This window comes from Balaenoptera borealis (genome assembly GCF_965194805.1).
Source record: "Balaenoptera borealis genome assembly, chromosome: 3".
Lineage (NCBI taxonomy): Eukaryota > Metazoa > Chordata > Mammalia > Artiodactyla > Balaenopteridae > Balaenoptera > Balaenoptera borealis.
Window position 1 is genome coordinate 36799241 of NC_138866.1, and position 18133 is coordinate 36817373.

General features: G+C 41.3%; 2 protein-coding genes across 14 annotated transcripts in view; one reads left to right on the forward strand and one right to left on the reverse strand.

Annotated features, from left to right (window-relative positions):
* Positions 1–8709, reverse strand: part of MTHFD1 (methylenetetrahydrofolate dehydrogenase, cyclohydrolase and formyltetrahydrofolate synthetase 1) — a 59719-nt gene extending 51010 nt beyond the window's left edge. The window contains exons 1-2 of one of the 3 annotated variants that reach the window (XM_082386481.1): positions 8433–8554; positions 5259–5313 (exon numbers count right to left, since the gene is read on the reverse strand). Coding sequence is in view for 2 of the 3 variants with exons in the window: in XM_082386480.1 (XP_082242606.1) it covers positions 5259–5313; positions 7488–7503 (71 nt within the window). In the remaining variant the exon portion in view is untranslated. Of the gene's footprint in view, positions 1–5258; positions 5314–7487; positions 7519–8432 lie in introns of those variants that run through there. The other 2 variants (XM_082386480.1, XM_082386482.1) reach the window with 2 other exon arrangements.
* The window catches only part of LOC309626120 (uncharacterized protein), a 59028-nt gene continuing 49600 nt past the window's right edge, over positions 8706–18133 (forward strand). For 3 of the 11 annotated variants that reach the window (XM_082386577.1, XM_082386584.1, XM_082386576.1), the window contains exons 1-3: positions 8706–9175; positions 9742–9832; positions 16771–16909. In XM_082386577.1, coding sequence (XP_082242703.1) covers positions 9148–9175; positions 9742–9832; positions 16771–16909 — 258 coding nt within the window. In that variant the 5' untranslated portion in view covers positions 8706–9147. Of the gene's footprint in view, positions 10748–16770; positions 16910–16951; positions 17152–18133 lie in introns of all 11 variants that reach the window. The other 8 variants (XR_014242972.1, XM_082386583.1, XR_014242973.1 and 5 more) reach the window with 7 other exon arrangements.

Genomic DNA, 18133 nt, shown 5'->3' on the forward strand with positions numbered 1-18133 from the left:
AATGCTATAATGGAACAACTTTCGAATCAGCGAAACCTCCTAAATAAACAGAAACTTCCTTGAATTGCAGACACCTCCCATTTCTATCCTCGGCCCCATGAGTTATACCATCCTGGTAAAGATTCTGGGGGCAAAGTGAGGCAGAAGTGGGCATGTGGAGAAACACCCCTGATCCCTGAATAGAACTGCACATGCCAGTCACACCATCTTCCATCAACATTCTCTAAAATCTAAGGGAAGACATATCTCAATCTTGATGTAGGAGAAATCAGTACTAGAGTGTCAATGAAGGTAGCAGGACCAAGTAGCAGTAAACCATTGAAGTCTCTCTGGTCCTGATGGACAGATACTAGTAAAATAGTCGTAGCTAATTAAACATGAACAGACACAGATGCAGTTTTAACTAAGTTACTACTGGTATCTAGTGGGTAGAGGCTAGGGATACAATTACATATCCTACAATGCACGGGACAAAGAACAACAAAGAATTATCCAGCCCAAATGTTAATAGTGCCCAAGGATGAGAAACCCTGCTACTGGCCAATAAAATGCAGTGTTTGGGGTTATCTTTTCTAAGGTGCAAAAATCACAGTGGAAATCATTTATAGCTCAACCTGTCAAAATTTGTTTGAATCTCTATGGGTAAGAGTTATTTGCATGACTATCAGTTTTCTCCAAGTTGACTTCTCCCACATATAGTTGTCAAAGAGCCTAGTCAACAAAAGTCAAAGGTGTACATCCCTACAGAATCACATCACCCTTGAAGAGTCCTAGTCAGAGCCTAATATCTCTAACAGTCACCCAGATCTCTTGCCTCAAGTCTTGTACAATTATTCCTGAAAAAGTCCATTACGAATTCCAACTCATTCTGTTTTACATAATGGCCTATTTTCAAATTTTGGACATTTTATGACTGAGAAAAAAAAAGCATTGCTAAAATATAACGTAACAAGGACATTTCAACAGAAGCTACAGGTAGGAAAAGGAGGCGGTAAAGGGTATTTAGCTACATGGCTAAGAAACCTACATGACGAGAAAAAAGCTGCCCAGTCAACAAACACTGAAATGTAGCACAGCCTTCGAGGAATTTGCAAATGATCTTCAAAAGGTCCACAGAATAGGCCTTTAGTAACTAATCAGAGAAAAATCAAGAACATTCATCTTCAACATGCAGGGCTATTCTAAACAAGGACATACATTTCTCACCCTCCCCCACCCCCACAAGGGGACTGTTGTTATAAGATTTTACAGTGCAGTACAACACAAATGTCTGATTTCATCTGCTTTATTTTCATTTTGTTCATTTGCTGTTTTATGTTTCATTACAACTGTTACACTGCTAAAAAATTCTTCAAATTTTCTGAAAAACTTAACATGTAGTTCCTTGTAAAAACAATTGAGGCCACCTAGTGTTCCAAGAAAGGCATATATTTCAAATTCCTAGTTAGTTAAGTCAAATTAAAAGATTAAATTACCTCCTTGTTGAAGAACATATTTGCAAATGATGCAACCAACAATGGCTTAATTTCCAAAATATACAAACAACTCACATAACTCGATAACAAAAAAAACAAGCAACCCGATCAAAAAAATGGTCAGAAGACCTAAATAGACATTTCTCCAAAGAAGACACACAGATGACCAACAGACACATGAAAAGATGCTCAACATGATTAATTAGAGAAATGCAAATCAAAACTACAATGAGGAATCACCTCACACTAGTTAGAATGGCCATCATCAAAAAATCTACAAACAATAAATGCTGGAGAGGGTGTGGAGAAAAGGGAACCCTCTTACATTGTTGGTGGGAATGTAAATTGGTGCAGCCACTATGGAAAACAGCATGGAGGTTCCTCAAAAAACTAAAAATAGAGTTGCCAAATGATCCAGCAATCCCACTCCTGGGCATATATCTGGACAAAACTATAATTCAAAAAGATACATGCACCCTTATGTTCACAGAAGCACTACAATAGCCAAGACATGGAGACAACCTAAATGCCCATCGACAGCTTAATAGATAAAGAAGATGTGGTACGTATATGCAATGGACTACTTCTCAGCCATAAAAAAAGAATGAAATAATGCCATTTGCAGCAACATGGATGGACCTAGAGATTATCACACTAAGTGAAGTAAGTCAGAAAGACAAATACCATATGATATCACTTATACGTGGAATCTAAAATATGACACAAATGAACTTATCTATAAAACAGAAACAGACTCACAGACATAGAGAACAGACTTGTGGTTGCCAAGGGGGGCAGGTGGGGGAGGGGTGGGAGTTTGGGATTAGCAGATGCAAGCTATTATATATAGAATGGATAAACAAGGTCCTACTGTATAGCACAGGGAACTATATTCAATATCCTGCGATAAACCATAATGGAAAAGAATATGAAAAAGAATGTGTATATATATATATGTGTATGTGTATATATATATATATATCTCTCTCTCTGAAACACTTTGCTGTACAGCAGAAACTAATATAACATTGCAAATCAATTATACTTCAATAAAGTAAATTTATTAAAAAAAGAATTATTATAACTTAATGCAAATATTTACTAAACTTGACAGTTACCTCAAATATATATTTGAAAGCTTAATGTGAATCTACTTTATGCTCCAATGAAAATTTATAATGTAAAATTCTTCCACCCAATTCTCTCAAACTCTCTCAAAGACCTAAGGGAAAGGTGAATTGCCTGATATTTATGACATGAAAATAGCTAAATGTGTAAAACTCTAATGAACCCCCCAATTCCCAGTGAGTGTAAAGGTCATCATTAATCCACATACACAGTGACAGAATAAATGCTTTTTAAACTTCTAGATCAGGGTTTATCGATCTCAACACAACTAACTTTTGGGCCAGATAGTTCTTTGCTGCGGGGACATCCCGTGCATTGTAGGGTGCTTAGCAGCAACCCTGGCTTCTACCTCTAGATGCCGCCAGCGCACAGCCACTCCCCATACGACAGGCAAAAATGTCTCCAGACATGTCCAAGCGTGGCCTGGGGTGGAAGGAGGGACAAAACTGCCCCCGTTTAAGAACCACTGATCTAGAGGAAACGAATGGAGCTGCAAAGTAGGTTGATTGGTGGAGAAAGGCTTCATAAAAGATAGGATTTTAAAAAGAGCCTAAAAGTGCATTAGCATTAGAGAAAGGTCACACAGAGAAACAGCACTGTCAGTGTCCAGGTGCACACAACAAGGTGCGGTAGGATGCCTGAACAACTGGTCCCACCTTCCCCCGCCCTCACTTGGGGGTGGGGGCGGCTTCTACTCAGATCCAGCAAATTGGTGACACTAAGAACAGAGAGCATGGTATTGCTAAGCTTTCCACGTCCTTTCAAAAGGCCAGGCATCCAGATTCTTCTGTGTAACTACACACTAATGTGTGAGGAGGTAATCCAATTTCTAAAAATAACTCTGTAATCCCAACAAAACATAACTACATTTGGCCTCCAGGTTACCATTCTGCAATCTTCAGCTGGTAGCAAGAGTTATGAGACATGATGGGGTGGCCCCAAGCCTCAGGATCCGAAAGTGAGGGCGCAACACCCAGAATTACTCCTATTTCAGGAGTATCTAACCACAGATCTGGCCATCAGAGCAGATTATGGCCCTAATCTCAAGCAGGCCTCTGGATCATCATCCAAGGGGAATGCCGAGAAACTGCAGAAAACTGGGGTATCCACTTGAAAAGGAAGAGCAGGCCAACAGCTCTTATCTGAGACAAGGCTCACAGAGACCTGGCCTTTCTGCTTTTAGAGAAGACTAAAGGACAATCTTGGGTAGAAAGGGCTTAGGTCCAAAAGGCTGCTTACTAAATAAGCAGGGACTAGTACTTGGGCACCAAAATCCAAAGGAAAGATCATTTATCTTAAGTCATGCAAGGCAGTGAACTCTCTTCCCCGTAACACTAGCAGGCTCGTGGCCCCGCCTCCTTCAAATCTTTGCCCAGAAGTTCCTTTCACAATGAGTATGAGCTTAATTCCCATATTCAAAATTATAACCCCCATGCCTCAGAAATCTGTCCCTCTTCCCTGCTCTGGTTTTCTCTTTGGCATTTCTCACTACCTTACATTCTGTTTTACCAGTTTTACCATCTGTCTCTACGTATCAGGACAGAGACTCCACGAGGGTAGGGATGTGGGCTGTTTTGTTGACTGTTATAGTCTCGTGGCTTTGAAGAGTGCCTGGCATATAGGAGGCACACAGAGATTTAGTAAGTGAATAAATATCCAGAAACACATATTTGTCCCTAACCCTCAGATCTCCCCCCAATTTTCAAATCCAGCCTACAACCTTGGAACTCCCCTAAGGAAGAAATGGAAGTGTTCCTTCCAAAGGGACACAGCTGGCAACTAGATCCAGGTTTCCCATAGGCAGAGAAGGAATCTGGAATGGTGAATTTTGTCCAGTCCTGGCTACCAGAAAGATATAAAGGGAGAATAAATAAAAGTAGAGAAAAGTCAGGGATGGCCTTCTCAGCAGAATGGGAAGCATGGCAACAAGAGGAAGACTGCTATAAATTAAAAAAAATTAGTTTATGAAATTCCTTTTAGCAAAAGTAGTAAGTGCCTGACAAAGTAAGAAGCACCATGTACTGGGTGAAGACCTTGGTTCTAATTGAGCCTCTGCCATTAACCAGCCGAGTAACCTTTGGCCAAATCACATCACTTTTCTTGCCTCAACTATTTCCTCAGCTTGCAGGATAGGATGGGCAGTGAACTAGATTCTGGAGAAATTCTGACTGTGGAATTCTTGACTTGCCCCATCCTTCCTCCCTCCAAGGAAGAAATTTTACAATTCAAATACTACCTCAGAGAAGAAACTGCCCAGGGAGCTTGAAGGCTTGCAAATTGGTCCCCAGAGAGGCCCAACAGTGGTGGCAAACAAGGAAGCTGACCTGCAAATCTGGGGAATGAGGGACCCTTCCCTTTGACACCAGGATCCCTGGCTGCAATGTAAGAAGTTCACTTACCTTTCCTCTCAAGAGTGTCCCTGGCCTAGTAAAAGAGGAAGGTAGGGACACCCTGCCCAGACCCTCTACCTGCAGCCCAACCTACTCAAGCTCTAAGAACCACCTTCTTGTTCAGGATTCCCCCAGGACCATGGCCAAGGGTCAGCTGCCTGCTGCAGCCTCAGCATGGGGAGCTGAGGCACTGCACTACTTCATGAACCAAGCAGGCTGTCCCCCGTTCCAGAGCTCCTCTTCTCTGAGGAATTGTGAGCTCTACCTGATCCTGGAGTCAAGCTCTCCATGAAGGTCAAGGTGCCACGCTGTGGCAGCATCTGAAAGAGCCATTTGATAAGCACATTAAAGAAAAATCTTCTGTAAGTACAAAGTCCTTCGTCTTAGTGCTTGTTTATGAATTGTGTTAGTAGGAACTAGTATCAATTAGTTCAATTGATTGCTCAACCACGGGGCACTGTAAAAGATTAGCTATGTTACTTCTGAGCCAACAAGGGAGAGGAACAGTACCTGGAACAGTACCTGGAACAGTCATTTCCAGAGAATGCTTTCAGTATCTGCCACCAAATCACTGCCCTATTCCTCCTCATTGATGAAACTTGGACTTAAGCATTAAGGCTTTAGGGACTTTCCTGGTGGCACAGTGGTTGAGACTCCGTGGCCCCAATGCAGGAGGCCCGGGTTCAATCCCTGGTCAGGGAACTAGATGCCGCATGCATGCCACAACTAAGTTCGCATGCCACAGCTGAGGAGCCTGTGTGCCACAACTAAGACCCAGCGCAACCAAATAAATTTTTAAAAAATTTTAAAAAAAAAGAGTTAAGGCTTTAGATAAGTTGTTCTCAACCTTCAAGATGCATTAGAATCAAAGGATGAGCTTTTAAAAGATTTTTAAAATATTGAGTCCAGTGGCTTATTGCTAGCAATTCCAATTAAATCAGTCTGTGTGGGTACCAAGCATTGAAGCTTCCTATGAATATAAGTTAGTAAAACTATCTTGGAAAAGATTGTCAATTTCTACTTATATAAAACTGCTCATGTATATGTCCTATTACTCCACAATTCTACTCTTAGGGATGTAACCAGCAGAAAGGTATATATTATATGTTCCACGAAAAGACATATGAAAGAATGCTCATAGCACTATTCATAGTCACCCAAAACTAGAAACCAAAGTGTCCATGGATAAGCAAATAGTGGCACATTCATATAGAATACAAAACAGCTATGAGAGTAAATGAACTACAACTACCTGCAGCATGAAATAATTTAAGAAACACAACATTGACGGAAAGAAGCCAGACAGAGAAGACTTTATACTGTATGATGTCATTTATATAAAGTTCAAAACCAGGCAATACTAATCTGCAGTGCTGGAAGTCAGGATAGTGATTACCTTTGTTGGGGATGGTGATGGGATGGGAGTGAGAGAGGGGCTTCTGGAATGCCAACACTGTCATTTCTTACTGGGTGCTACTCAAGTTCAGTAATGAAAAACTCATTGAGCTGTACACCGACGACAGGTGCACTTCTCTGTATGTATTCATATGTAAATAAAAAGAAATATCAAAACCAAAAGCTCCCAAGGTGATTTTAATCTGTAGCTAACGTTGAGAACCACTGAAATAGATCTCAAGGACAGACTTCCCTGGTGGTCCAGTGGCTAAGACTCTACGCTCCCAGTGCAGGGGACCTGGGTTCGATCCCTGGTCAGGAAACTAGATCCCACACGATGCAACTAAAGATCCTGCATGCCGCAACAAAGACCCCGCAGGCAGCAATGAAGATCCTGGCGCAGCCAAATAAATAAATAAATATTAAAAAAAAAAAAAGGAATGAATCTCAAGGCAACTATCACTGTCAAAGAGATAATGAATCAATCATCTCTGTATACATTAACTAATTACTAATCGTTAACAGCTAACTTGTATTGAACACTTATTATGTACCAGGAACAATTCTAAATGCTCTTCAGTTAGGAACTCATTTAATTCTCCTAACAATTCAATGGCCTAGATATTATCTTTATTTTACATTTGAGAAAATTCTGGCACAGAGGTTAGCTAATTTGCTTAATGCCACAAAACTAGTAAGGAGTGAAAGAAGGTTTCTAGGTGTTTTGGATATAGACACAAATAAAAGAATGCATGTATTTGCCCTTACGGAGCTTACAAGTATATTTAACTTGCTCTCCACTCAACCAAAACATATCCAGTAAGCACCTATTCTCAGTAGCCTGCCAAGAAGCAAACCTAAATTATCTCTTCACAACCAGTCTTTCTAAAAAGAAGATTTTATCAAGAAAAGCTACTGATTAAGGGACTGGGTTTGAAATATAAGCAAACAAAAAACGAAGGTCAAGCACAAACAATGCAGTTTAGCAAACCACATGCAGAAAAGCGCTCAGGTGTAAGTATTGTGATTTCTAATGTAAACGTTTGGGGTTCCTCCTCACCAATGTGAAAGATTCACCACCATCTAATTTACATCTCACCTTCTTTGTCCACCATCTCTGTCTTCCAGGAAACCCAAGGTGGGTTTTACTGCCAATGACTCTATAATTCACTCAAAAACCTCTGCTCACAAAATTACGGCTTCATGGGGCAATTATTGTTGCCAGCTACAGTTGTTACTAAATAACTGGTGAGGTCCAAGGTCCCAAGAGCAACCTCCAGGTGGATCACACAAAATATATCCTTTCCCCTTCTACTTTCATCTTTCCCCACCAGTCACCTCCCAGCCAGGTGTTACTCCCAGGGAATTAAGTCTGGCAATCATATCCACTAGCGAAGCATTCAGATTTCCCATAGGGTAGAAATGGCAGAGGTCAAAAGGAATAGAAAATACTGTCAGGACTCAAGAGCCAAACTAGAAAGTAAATCTAGGACCAGGACACAGGCGATAGCTGTCAGAGGGGCATGAAATTGACGGAAAAAGAAAACGTTTAGTGGGTTCCACTTAGCAAATGATGACTGGTGCAGTGGGAAAAGCTATGGTCTGGAAGGAGACCCTCTGCCACTAATCAGCCTTGTAACCTTGTTACCTCACTAATCTCAGTCTCCTCACCTCCAAATTACAGGGCAAGGGAATTAACTGGATTTCTGAGTTCTGACTGGGATGCTGCAGGCAACCCAAACTACTCTCTCGTCTGGCAGCTGCACTTCTGGGAGCATAGTCGTCGGGGTGAGTAAGAGGACTTGTCCCAGAAGCATAGGAGCCAGCGGGCACAGCCACCAGGCCCCTTTCTTTGGTTGTAGGGAACCGGTCTTCAGGTGTGAAGGGCTCAGGACAATGTCCTCCCTCCCCACCCGTCTGGCCAGACTCTTAGGCTACAATTCTCCCCCCAGCAAGAAAAAAAAAAGGGTCCTTAGGGACCTGCACACCCTGCTCACAGCCCTCGCCAGCAGCCCAACACGCCCTAACAACGACAGGTCCTTACGCGGAGATGACCTTCCCGTTCAGGATTTCCGCCGGCGCCATGACCTCTGTAAGTCCGCTGCCCACAATGGTCACCGACAAAATCGAGGTTCGACTCTCGCCACTGCTGCGCGGGACTGCCCAACACACGTGCTTAGCGACCGCCCAGACCGACCCTGCTACTGCGCGTGCGCTCCCCTGGACTTGGATGCGCGCGTGCGCGGTCCAGACGGACGTAGGCCCCTCAAGCAGCGAAAAGCTGAATAGAGGGAGGGTCTGAAATGCCACGGGAAGATGAGGGAACTCTGTGGAAGACTGGATGGAAGAAATGATTGGCTGGTGGAAGGACCCTTTCCAGAATGCGCCATCGTGTGGGCGGGGAAGCAGCTGAAGAGGGAATCACCCCCGATTCCAGCCTTACGGTGGCGGGGCAGGGGGCGGAGCCGAGGGGCGGTCTCGCAGGAGACCAGTTTGGCTGGCGCGGGAGGCCTGCGCGGGCTAAGGGGGCGGGGCTTCTGCTGGAGTGTTCCGGCCCGGCTCCCGCGTGGGGAGCTTGGCTGGGCGCCGGGCTGGCCGGCAGGGGGTAGACCTGCGTAGTGTGGGGCGGCGTCCGGCGTTCTCGCTCCCCGGCTGCGTCAGACTGGTGTCGGGGCCCCCACCCCGAAACTGAATCGGACAGTCTGGGTGGCGCCTCTGACTGTTTTTAAAATCTCCTCAGGTGAAGCTGATGCTCCGCCATGGTTGAAACCCAACCCGCTGTTTCAGGTCGGTGGAGCTGGAGCGCCGCGTGGCTCCCTCAGGGTGTGGATAACCCCAAGTTGGCCAGTACGGGGAGGGTCGTCAGCTTTGCGAGTCTAGATTTTGCCAGATTCCCCCACGCAGATCTGGGGTTGGAGAAAGGACGCGGGCCTTACGTAAACTGGATGCCTAGTGACTGACAGGGGCAGACACTCCTCCCTCTTGGAAGGCAGCTGGGGTGTTTGCGAGGACTGGGCCTGCAAGTTTCTGATTGGTTCCAGGACCGACCCACAGATACTAAAATCCGCAAATGCTGAAATCCGTTATAAAAAATGGCGTAGTTTTTACATATAACCTAAGCACATACTCCCGTGCATACTCCCGAGATTACTCTAGATCAGTAATCTCTAGATTAATGATGCAGGGTAAATGCTATATAAATAGGTGCTGGTATGCTGCAAATTCAAGTTTTGCTTTTTGGAACTTTCTGGAACTTTTTTTTTAAATAATTTTTGACCCAAGGTTGGTTGAATCTGAGGATGCGGAACCCAAAAATACTGAGGGCCAACTGTATAATAACTTTAAAATGTTAGGGACTTCTGAATACATACCGTCACATTATGTTATACCTGGACAACTGAAATTAAGACGAAAATTGAAGCAGATGTTCCTGGAAAATTACAGGTAGTGAAACTTTTGTGATTGTAATACTAAATAGATATTGACTACAGCTTCTTGTTTGCTGAGGGAGATGACATAAACCCCGATTTACAGATGTAGAAATAGACTTTGAAGGATAACTAGTCAAAGATGCATAGCTGTGCCTAGAATTAGGACCAAAACTGGATGTTTCAAATATGTTGCCTTTGCACCTTAACGGCCTGGTTTTCAACTGTAATATCTCTATGTGACCTGTACAATTAATTCATTCATTCATAGAGCAGATAGTTACTGAGTAGCTACTGTGTCAACAACAAAAGACACTGCTCTAGGTGCTAGAGATACCACGGTGAACTAATAAAGTTGCCCCCCCATCAGCTAATGATCAATTAAAGAAATATGTGCTCTAATTTTAGATATTGAGACCTAGCATTTTTAAAAAATAGGCAAGCTAAGAGGATAGGGAATGGTGGTGGGAGGCAGGAGAGTGCTGTTTTAGAAGTGTGCTAAGAGAGGCTTCTCTGGGGAATCTGACTTGAGCAGAAACCTCAATAAAGAGAGGAAGGTAGGGTGTAAGAAAAAAAAAGCGAGGGATTGGTTTGAGCAACTGGTAGATGGAGTTGCCATTACAGAGATGAAATAAGTTTTTAGATGTTTTTAGATGCCTCTTAGACATCCAGATATCTTAGTGATATTCATATAAACAAGAGATACGATAGCTAAATCCGTGAGATTGGATGAGCGCCCAGGAAGAGAATGAGTGTAGGTAGAGAGAGGACCTAGGACTGATGCCTAGGACACTTCAATGTTTAGAATTCAAAGAGATGAGGAGGAACCAGGAAGGAAGATTGAGGAGTCCAGCGTGTTATGAGAATAAACTCCGAGAGCATGCAGCCTTAGAAGACAAGTGAAGAAGAAAGTGTTTCACAGGAATAAGAGGTAACTAATTCTGCCGAGTATATTGCAGATTGGTCAAATAAGATAAAGACTGAGAACCGATCATTTCACAGAGAATAGAAAGATAAAATATTTTTATTCAAATCCTGTTAATGGCAGTTGCTTGAAAAAATGTGTATCCTTTCTGCAGAAGTTCCATTTTTACAAAAATTTTGAGGGTTATTTGATAATATCTATCAAAACTTTAATGTGTGCTTTCTTTGATCTTGTAATTCCACTTCTAGGAATTCATCCTAGAGTAATAAGTACACGTATATACAAACATATATGTATAAAAGTGTTCCTCACAGCATCAATTTCCATAGTAAAAAACAATAAAATCTCCATCAGGATGGATGAAGTTGTTAAAGGAACAATGGATATATACTATAGATGCACTGGAAGATAACTTTCACAAATTGTTAAATGATCAAGGCAGGTTATCCAGTAAAATGTATAATATGATTTATGTTAATATATTCAAAGCAGGCCTTCTTTGATTACATTATCAAAAACTGCCCCCTCACTTACCTCCTCGTTACTATCACATTAGCCTATTTTATTCACAGCACTGAACACTATCTAAAATGATTTTATTTATTTATATACTTGTTTACTATCTTTTTCTTTTTCCACCAGAATTTCAGCTTTATAAGAAATTTCCTGTCTTGTTCATAGTTATGTTTCTGCTGCTTGGGGATGTAATTTTTAAAATCTAGTTTTAGAGGGAAAAAATGGATATTTCTTATTTTCCTGGTTTAGTTATTAAACTATTACTCTCATTCCTATTAATACTAATTTTATCCCTGCCTAATTTTTATCATATGTAAATGAAGATAGGGGAACAGTCATTCTCAACCCTAAAGTCACACTAGAATTACCTGTGTAGATTTTTAAAAATATTTCTGGGGCTTCCCTGGTGGCGCAGCGGTTGGGAATCCGCCTGCCAATGCAGAGGACGCGGGTTCGAGCCCTGGTCTGGGAAGATCCCACATGCCGCGGAGCAACTGGGCCCGTGAGCCACGATTACTGAGCCTGCGCGTCTGGAGCCTGTGCTCCGCAACAAGAGAGGCCGTGATAGTGAGAGGCCCGCGCACCGCGATGAAGAGTGGCCCCCACTTGCCGCAACTAGAGAAAGCCGTCGCACAGAAACGAAGACCCAACACAGCCAAAAATAAATAAATAAATTAATTAATTAATTAAAAATGCAACTGCGGGGAAGAAAAAAAAAAATATTTCTGCTTAGGCTCTCCACTGCAGACCAATTAAGTCAGAACTTGGGGTAGTGTCAGAGTATCAGTATTTTTTGAAGTTATCTTTGAGATTCTAATGGGTGGGCAGGGTTGAGAACCACTAGATTAGATGATATTTGAAGTATAATTCTAGTGATTCTGGTATCAAGAATACATAATAGGGACATAATTTCTTAGAATTAGAATACCAGTTTTTCAGACAAATCATCTCTTGCTTTAGGAATAGTAGATGGAATCATCATTTTTCTCCTCCTTTCAAAATACTTCTTTCTTGATAAGGTGTAAGTATTGAAGTACAAAAATTTGACCTATTCCAAGAATTTCACAAGAGAAAGCCCCAAAATATAAGTTTTACCTTTGCCGGAATGTTTACTTTCAGTGGGATCACTTTCCTAAGAGTTGTTAAGTTCGCTCATGCTTGATGAAACCACTTTATGTTTTCACTTCATTAATTAGGGAAGTAAAGACCCACAGGCCTTACTTTATCACTTTAGGAGGTCTCTTTGCCCTTCCCTGGACCTCTGTGATACGTTCTCCTAGCAACAGCTCCTTTGATGTGCAAACGTTCTTTTGGTAAATAGTGCAGGGCAGCCACTCATACTGGCCAATTCAGGTTTCTTCTAGAATTGACCTTGGATTTGGAATTTTCTCTTGTGCCTGATATGGTAAAAATTTATGGTTTTTACTTTCCACTAAATGAAGCATAGCATACTGTATCTTTCTAATGTGAGTTTTTTTTTTTTTTTAATTTACTTATTTTTTACTTATTTACTTTTGGCTGTGTTGGGTCTTGGTTGCTGTGCACGGGCTTTCTCTAGTTGCGGTGAGCCGGGGCTACTCTTCGTTGCAGTGCGCAGGCTTCTCATTGCGGGGGGCTTCTCTTGTTGTGGAGCGTGGGCTCTAGGCACACGGGCTTCAGTAATTGTGGCACGCAGGCTCAGTAGTTGTGGCTCGTGGGCTCTAGAGCACAGGCTCAGTAGTTGTGGCACACGGGCTTTGTGGCTCCGCGGCATGTGGGATCTTCCCGGACCAGGGCTGGAACCCATGTCCCCTGCATTGGCAGGCGGATTCTTAACCACTGCGCCACCAGGGAAGTCCTCTAATGTGAGTATTGATAAATCTTATGACTGTGTAAAAAATAAAGTTATGTAGAAACCTAAATTCACAGAATAATTGTGTCATATTGCCATATTTTATTTTTTACTTCAGACTCCTATTATATTTTTATTATACTTCTATAAGGTAAGTTTGGGAGAACAGTACTATCACCTATATAAGTTAACTTTGTATATGTATATAAGGGTGTTTTTTTTGAAAGAACCTGTTGGGTTCTTTAGTTGTTCAATCTGTAGTTTTCGTTCCTCATATGGGATGATAGAGATAAACCAGAAATAGATTCTGCTCTTAATGTACCTTTAATTTAGTAGGAGACCTAAGATTTTTACATAATACAATATATATATTTTTAATAAATTTATTTATTTATTTATTTTTGGCTGCGTTGGTACTTTGTTGCTGGGCGCGGGCTTTCTCTAGTTGCAGTGAGCGGGGGCTACTCTTCGCTGCGGTGTGCGGGCTTCTCATGCAGTGGCCTCTCCTGTTGCGGAGCACGGGCTCTAGGCACACGGGCTCCAGCAGCTGTGGCGCGTGGGCTCAGTAGTTGTGGCGCACGGGCTTAGTTGCTCCGCAGCATGCAGGATCCTCCTGGACCAGGGCTTGAACCTGTGTCCCCCGCATTGGCAGGCGGACTCTCAACCACTGTGCCACCAGGGAAGTCCCCATGATACAATATTGAATGAGATAACGATCAAAGGAAAAGTATAGCTCGTATACTATAAGAGTTAGGAGGAGAGAGAGATTACCCTCACCTTGCGTGAATCAAGGAAGGAGGTGGTACTTGAGATACTGCAGGATCAGTTCATGCTTCTGGGGATATATTTTGGCTCACATAGTAGCTTTTTTCTTAGAGGCAATATGAGTGAAACTAACAAGTTTGTTTTTTTTTTTTTGTTTTTTTTTTTGGTGTGTTAGCTTCTGCTTTATAACAAAGTTAATCAGTTATACATATACAATATGTTCCCATATCTCTTCCCTCTTGCATCTCCCTCCCTCCCACCCTCCCCGTCCCACCCCTCTAGGTGGTCACAAAGCAACGAGCTGATCTCCCTGTGCTATGCGGCTGCTTCCCACTAGCTATCTATTTTACATTTGGTAGTGTATATATGTCCATGACACTCTCTCACCCTGTCACATCTCACCCCACCCCCTCCCCATATCCTCAAGTCCATTCTCTAGTAGGTCTGTGTCTTTATTCCCGTCTTGCCACTAGGTTCTTCATGGCTTTTTTTTCCCTTAGATTCCGTATATATGTGTTAGCATACTGTATTTGTTTTTCTCTTTCTGACTTACTTCACTCTGTATGACAGACTGTAACTCCATCCACCTCATTACAAATACCTCCATTTCATTTCTTTTTATGGCTGAGTAATATTCCATTGTATATATGTGCCACATCTTCTTTATCCATTCATCTGTCGATGGACATTTAGGTTGCTTCCATGTCCTGGCTATTGTAAATAGAGCTGCAATGAACATTTTGGTACATGACTCTTTTTGAACTATGGTTTTCTCAGGGTATATGCCCAGTAGTGGGATTGCTGGGTCATATGGTAGTTCTATTTGTAGTTTTTTAAGGAACCTCCATACTGTTCTCCATAGTGGCTGTATCAATTTACATTCCCACCAACAGTGCAAGAGAGTTCCCTTTCCTCCACACCCTCTCCAGCATTTATTGTTTCTAGATTTTTTGATGATGGCCATTCTGACCACTGTGAGATGATATCTCATTGTAGTTTTGATTTGCATTTCTCTAATGATTAATGATGTTGAGCATTCTTTCATGTGTCTGTAGGCCATCTGTATATCTTCTTTGGAGAAATGTCTATTTAGGTCTTCTGCCCATTTTTGGATTGGGTTGTTCGTTTTTCTGTTATTGAGCTGCATGAGCTGCTTGTAAATCTTGGAGATTAATCCTTTGTCAGTTGCTTCATTTGCAAATATTTTCTCCCATTCTGATGGTTGTCTTTTGGTCTTGTTTATGGTTTCCTTTGCTGTGCAAAAGCTTTTAAGTTTCATTAGGTCCCAATTGTTTATTTGTGTTCTTATTTCCATTTCTCTGGGAGCTGGGTCAAAAAGAATCTTGCTGTGATGTATGTCATAGAGTGTTCTGCCTATGTTTTCCTCTAAGAGTTTGATAGTGTCTGGTCTTACACTTAGGTCTTTAATCCATTTTGAGTTTATTTTTGTGCATGGTGTCAGGGAGTGTTCTAATTTCATACTTTTACATGTATCTGTCCAATTTTCCCAGCACCACTTATTGAAGAGGCTGTCTTTTCTCCACTGTATATGCTTGCCTCCTTTATCAAAGATAAGGTGACCATATGTGCGTGGGTTTATCTCTGGGCTTTCTATCCTGTTCCATTGATCAATATTTCTGTTTTTGTGCCAGTACCAAACTCTAACAAGTTTTTAATAGAGCACAAGATTCATAAAATGGTAAGGAAATAAAAATAAAAGCAGAGAATAGGATTCTTAAGAAGACCTTTGTCTCCAGTATGATTCTTGTGCCAGGACTGAGGAGCAGTTTATTCTCCCTTTTCAATTCACCAAAATTTTAGTTGTTCTTTTAAGTCTCTTCTTTGGTTCTTAGAAAAGGAATTGATATAGTAATGATTTTAAGTATCAAATAATTAAAATGAAGACGAGACTAAAGTTTCATTAAAGACAATTGTTCTTTAATAAGTGTCTTCAGTATCAATAAATCTAGAATAAATTAATAGAGGAATTTCAAAACCGATTTCAGGGTTAGTAAAGAAAACCAGGGCTTCATACTTCTGTTCCATGTTCTTCAAATCACACCCACCTGAATTTTTTTTTTTTTTTCCTCCTCTTATAAAAATTCCTCTCATTCTGGGGCTGTTCCATTTCCTGGGAGATACCACCAGCAAAAGAAACTCATACCCCACTTACTTGCAGCCCTTCCAGTGCACAGTTTCTAAATGCCACTTTTTTCCCACTAGAGTACATTCTCTGATCTTAAAAAAGAAATCTTCATCTTTTCACTTAATAAAATACATGGGTATTAATTTGGAAGATGTCTTTCTTCTATTTCTTTTATTTTCACTTTAGAAAAGAAAGATAATATATGGAATTGAAATGGATAGGGAAAATGAATTTAAGGCAGTATTGAGTTCTTGGGAGATTGAATTTATAAAAATCATTCATAATGTGAGGTTACATTTTTTGTTCCTCTGGGACAGAAAGAGCACTATGAGCTATCACATGCTATATTGTTAACTCATTTTAGACGTTATCTTTTAGCTGAATCTTGAGAGATATAGTTAGCATTTCTGATTCAGAAATTGAAAATGAAGGAAAAGTGTCTAAAGATATGATTCACAAGTAGCATTTAAGTATGATACTATAAGTGCATATATGTATATCAGCAGGCTGTTTTCAACCAGTTATAATTTAAACAGTGTTTTGATACTATCTTTAGAAACTAGATTTGTCTTGTGTCCAAGCAACAGGTTCAGCGGGCACCTCCTTCTGAGGTCTGGCTAAACTGTAAGGATCTGAGGTGGAACCTTCCCGAAGACTTCGTTGACTCTGGGCAGACCTCAGCATCTCTTCCTGACTATTCTCTGCAAACTCTTCTTGGAAGCACTTTAGTTCACCATTACTAGATCTGTTTCATTCTTCTTTTATCTCCAGCATGTCAAGCCCTCTCCAGTTTTTAAACCATTCAAATCCAGGCAGGCTTGCTACTGCCCAAAGCAAAGGGCCCCACAAGGCCAAGCCATCGGAACTCAGGCATCTATCAGCTTACACATCTCGGAAAAATAGCCCAGGGGTGAGTTGTACTCTGGCATTTATTTTTTTCCCCCATTTTCAGGAGGAAGAGGTAAATCTCTTGCACAAGTGAGAGCTAAAAGAAAGGAAAGTTCAGTTCTGTTTGCCCACTTGCCTGTGCTAGCACCCTTTGCTAATGAATGATGCAAGACATGAGGTCAAATGATTTCTCACTTCTTTTGATTCCTGGCTTGACTCTAGAACAAGAAGCAATGAAACATCTGAATCTAATGGAACCTCAAAGTGGATTTTACTTATTTTTGCTTTTTTGGTGGTTCTGATATTTCACCAAGGCCCACAATCCCAAAACAGTATAAAAATAGACTGTAAAGGGCCTCTGAGTTAATTTGATCCAACCCCATCATCTTGCAGATTAGCAAACTGAACACTGGAGAGGGGCCACAGTGATTTAGGAGCAGAACTGAGTAGTCTGACTCCCATCACCTTTCTATTGTCCCATATTACCCCTTTGGTATGCAGCTTTATTAGGGCCTCATCCTAATGGGACTCTGGAAATTAAATACCCTCTTGGATCAGATGATATATCTTCCGTTGATATTTTTAAGACCAGTGGACTGATCCATCTATTCTTTAGCTTGTAGCTCCTAGGAGATGAAGTTTGAGCTGGGGGGTGAAGATGGAGGCTTAGGGGGGTGGTTTATTTCCATCCCCTATTTGCTTTAAATGAGAATGACAAGCCTAGTTTCTTTCTTAGGAAAGGAAATGTATTACGTTAAAATAAGTCAATAGATGAATGGATAAAGAAAATGTGATATATGTATTCTTTAAAAACAATATCATTCAGCCTGTGAAAAAGAAGGAAATCCTCCCATCTTCAACAACATAGATGAACCTGGAGGACATTCTACTAATTGAAATAAGCCAGACAAAGAAAGACAAGTACTACGTGATCTCACGTATATGTAAAATCTAAAACAGTCAAACTTACAGAAGCAGAGAGTGGAATGGTGATTTCCAGAGGTAGAGGGAAAAGGGAAATGGGGAGGTGTTGGTCAAAGGGTACAAAGTTTTAGTTATGCAAGATGAATAAGTTCTGGAGATCTAATGTTCACCAATATGACTATAGTTAACAATACTATATTGTATACTTGAAACTTGCTAAGAGGGTAGATCTTAAATGTTCTCACCACAAAAAAAAGAAAAAATGGTAACTGTGTGAGGCGATAGATATGTTAATTAGCTTGATTGTGAAGATTATTTCACA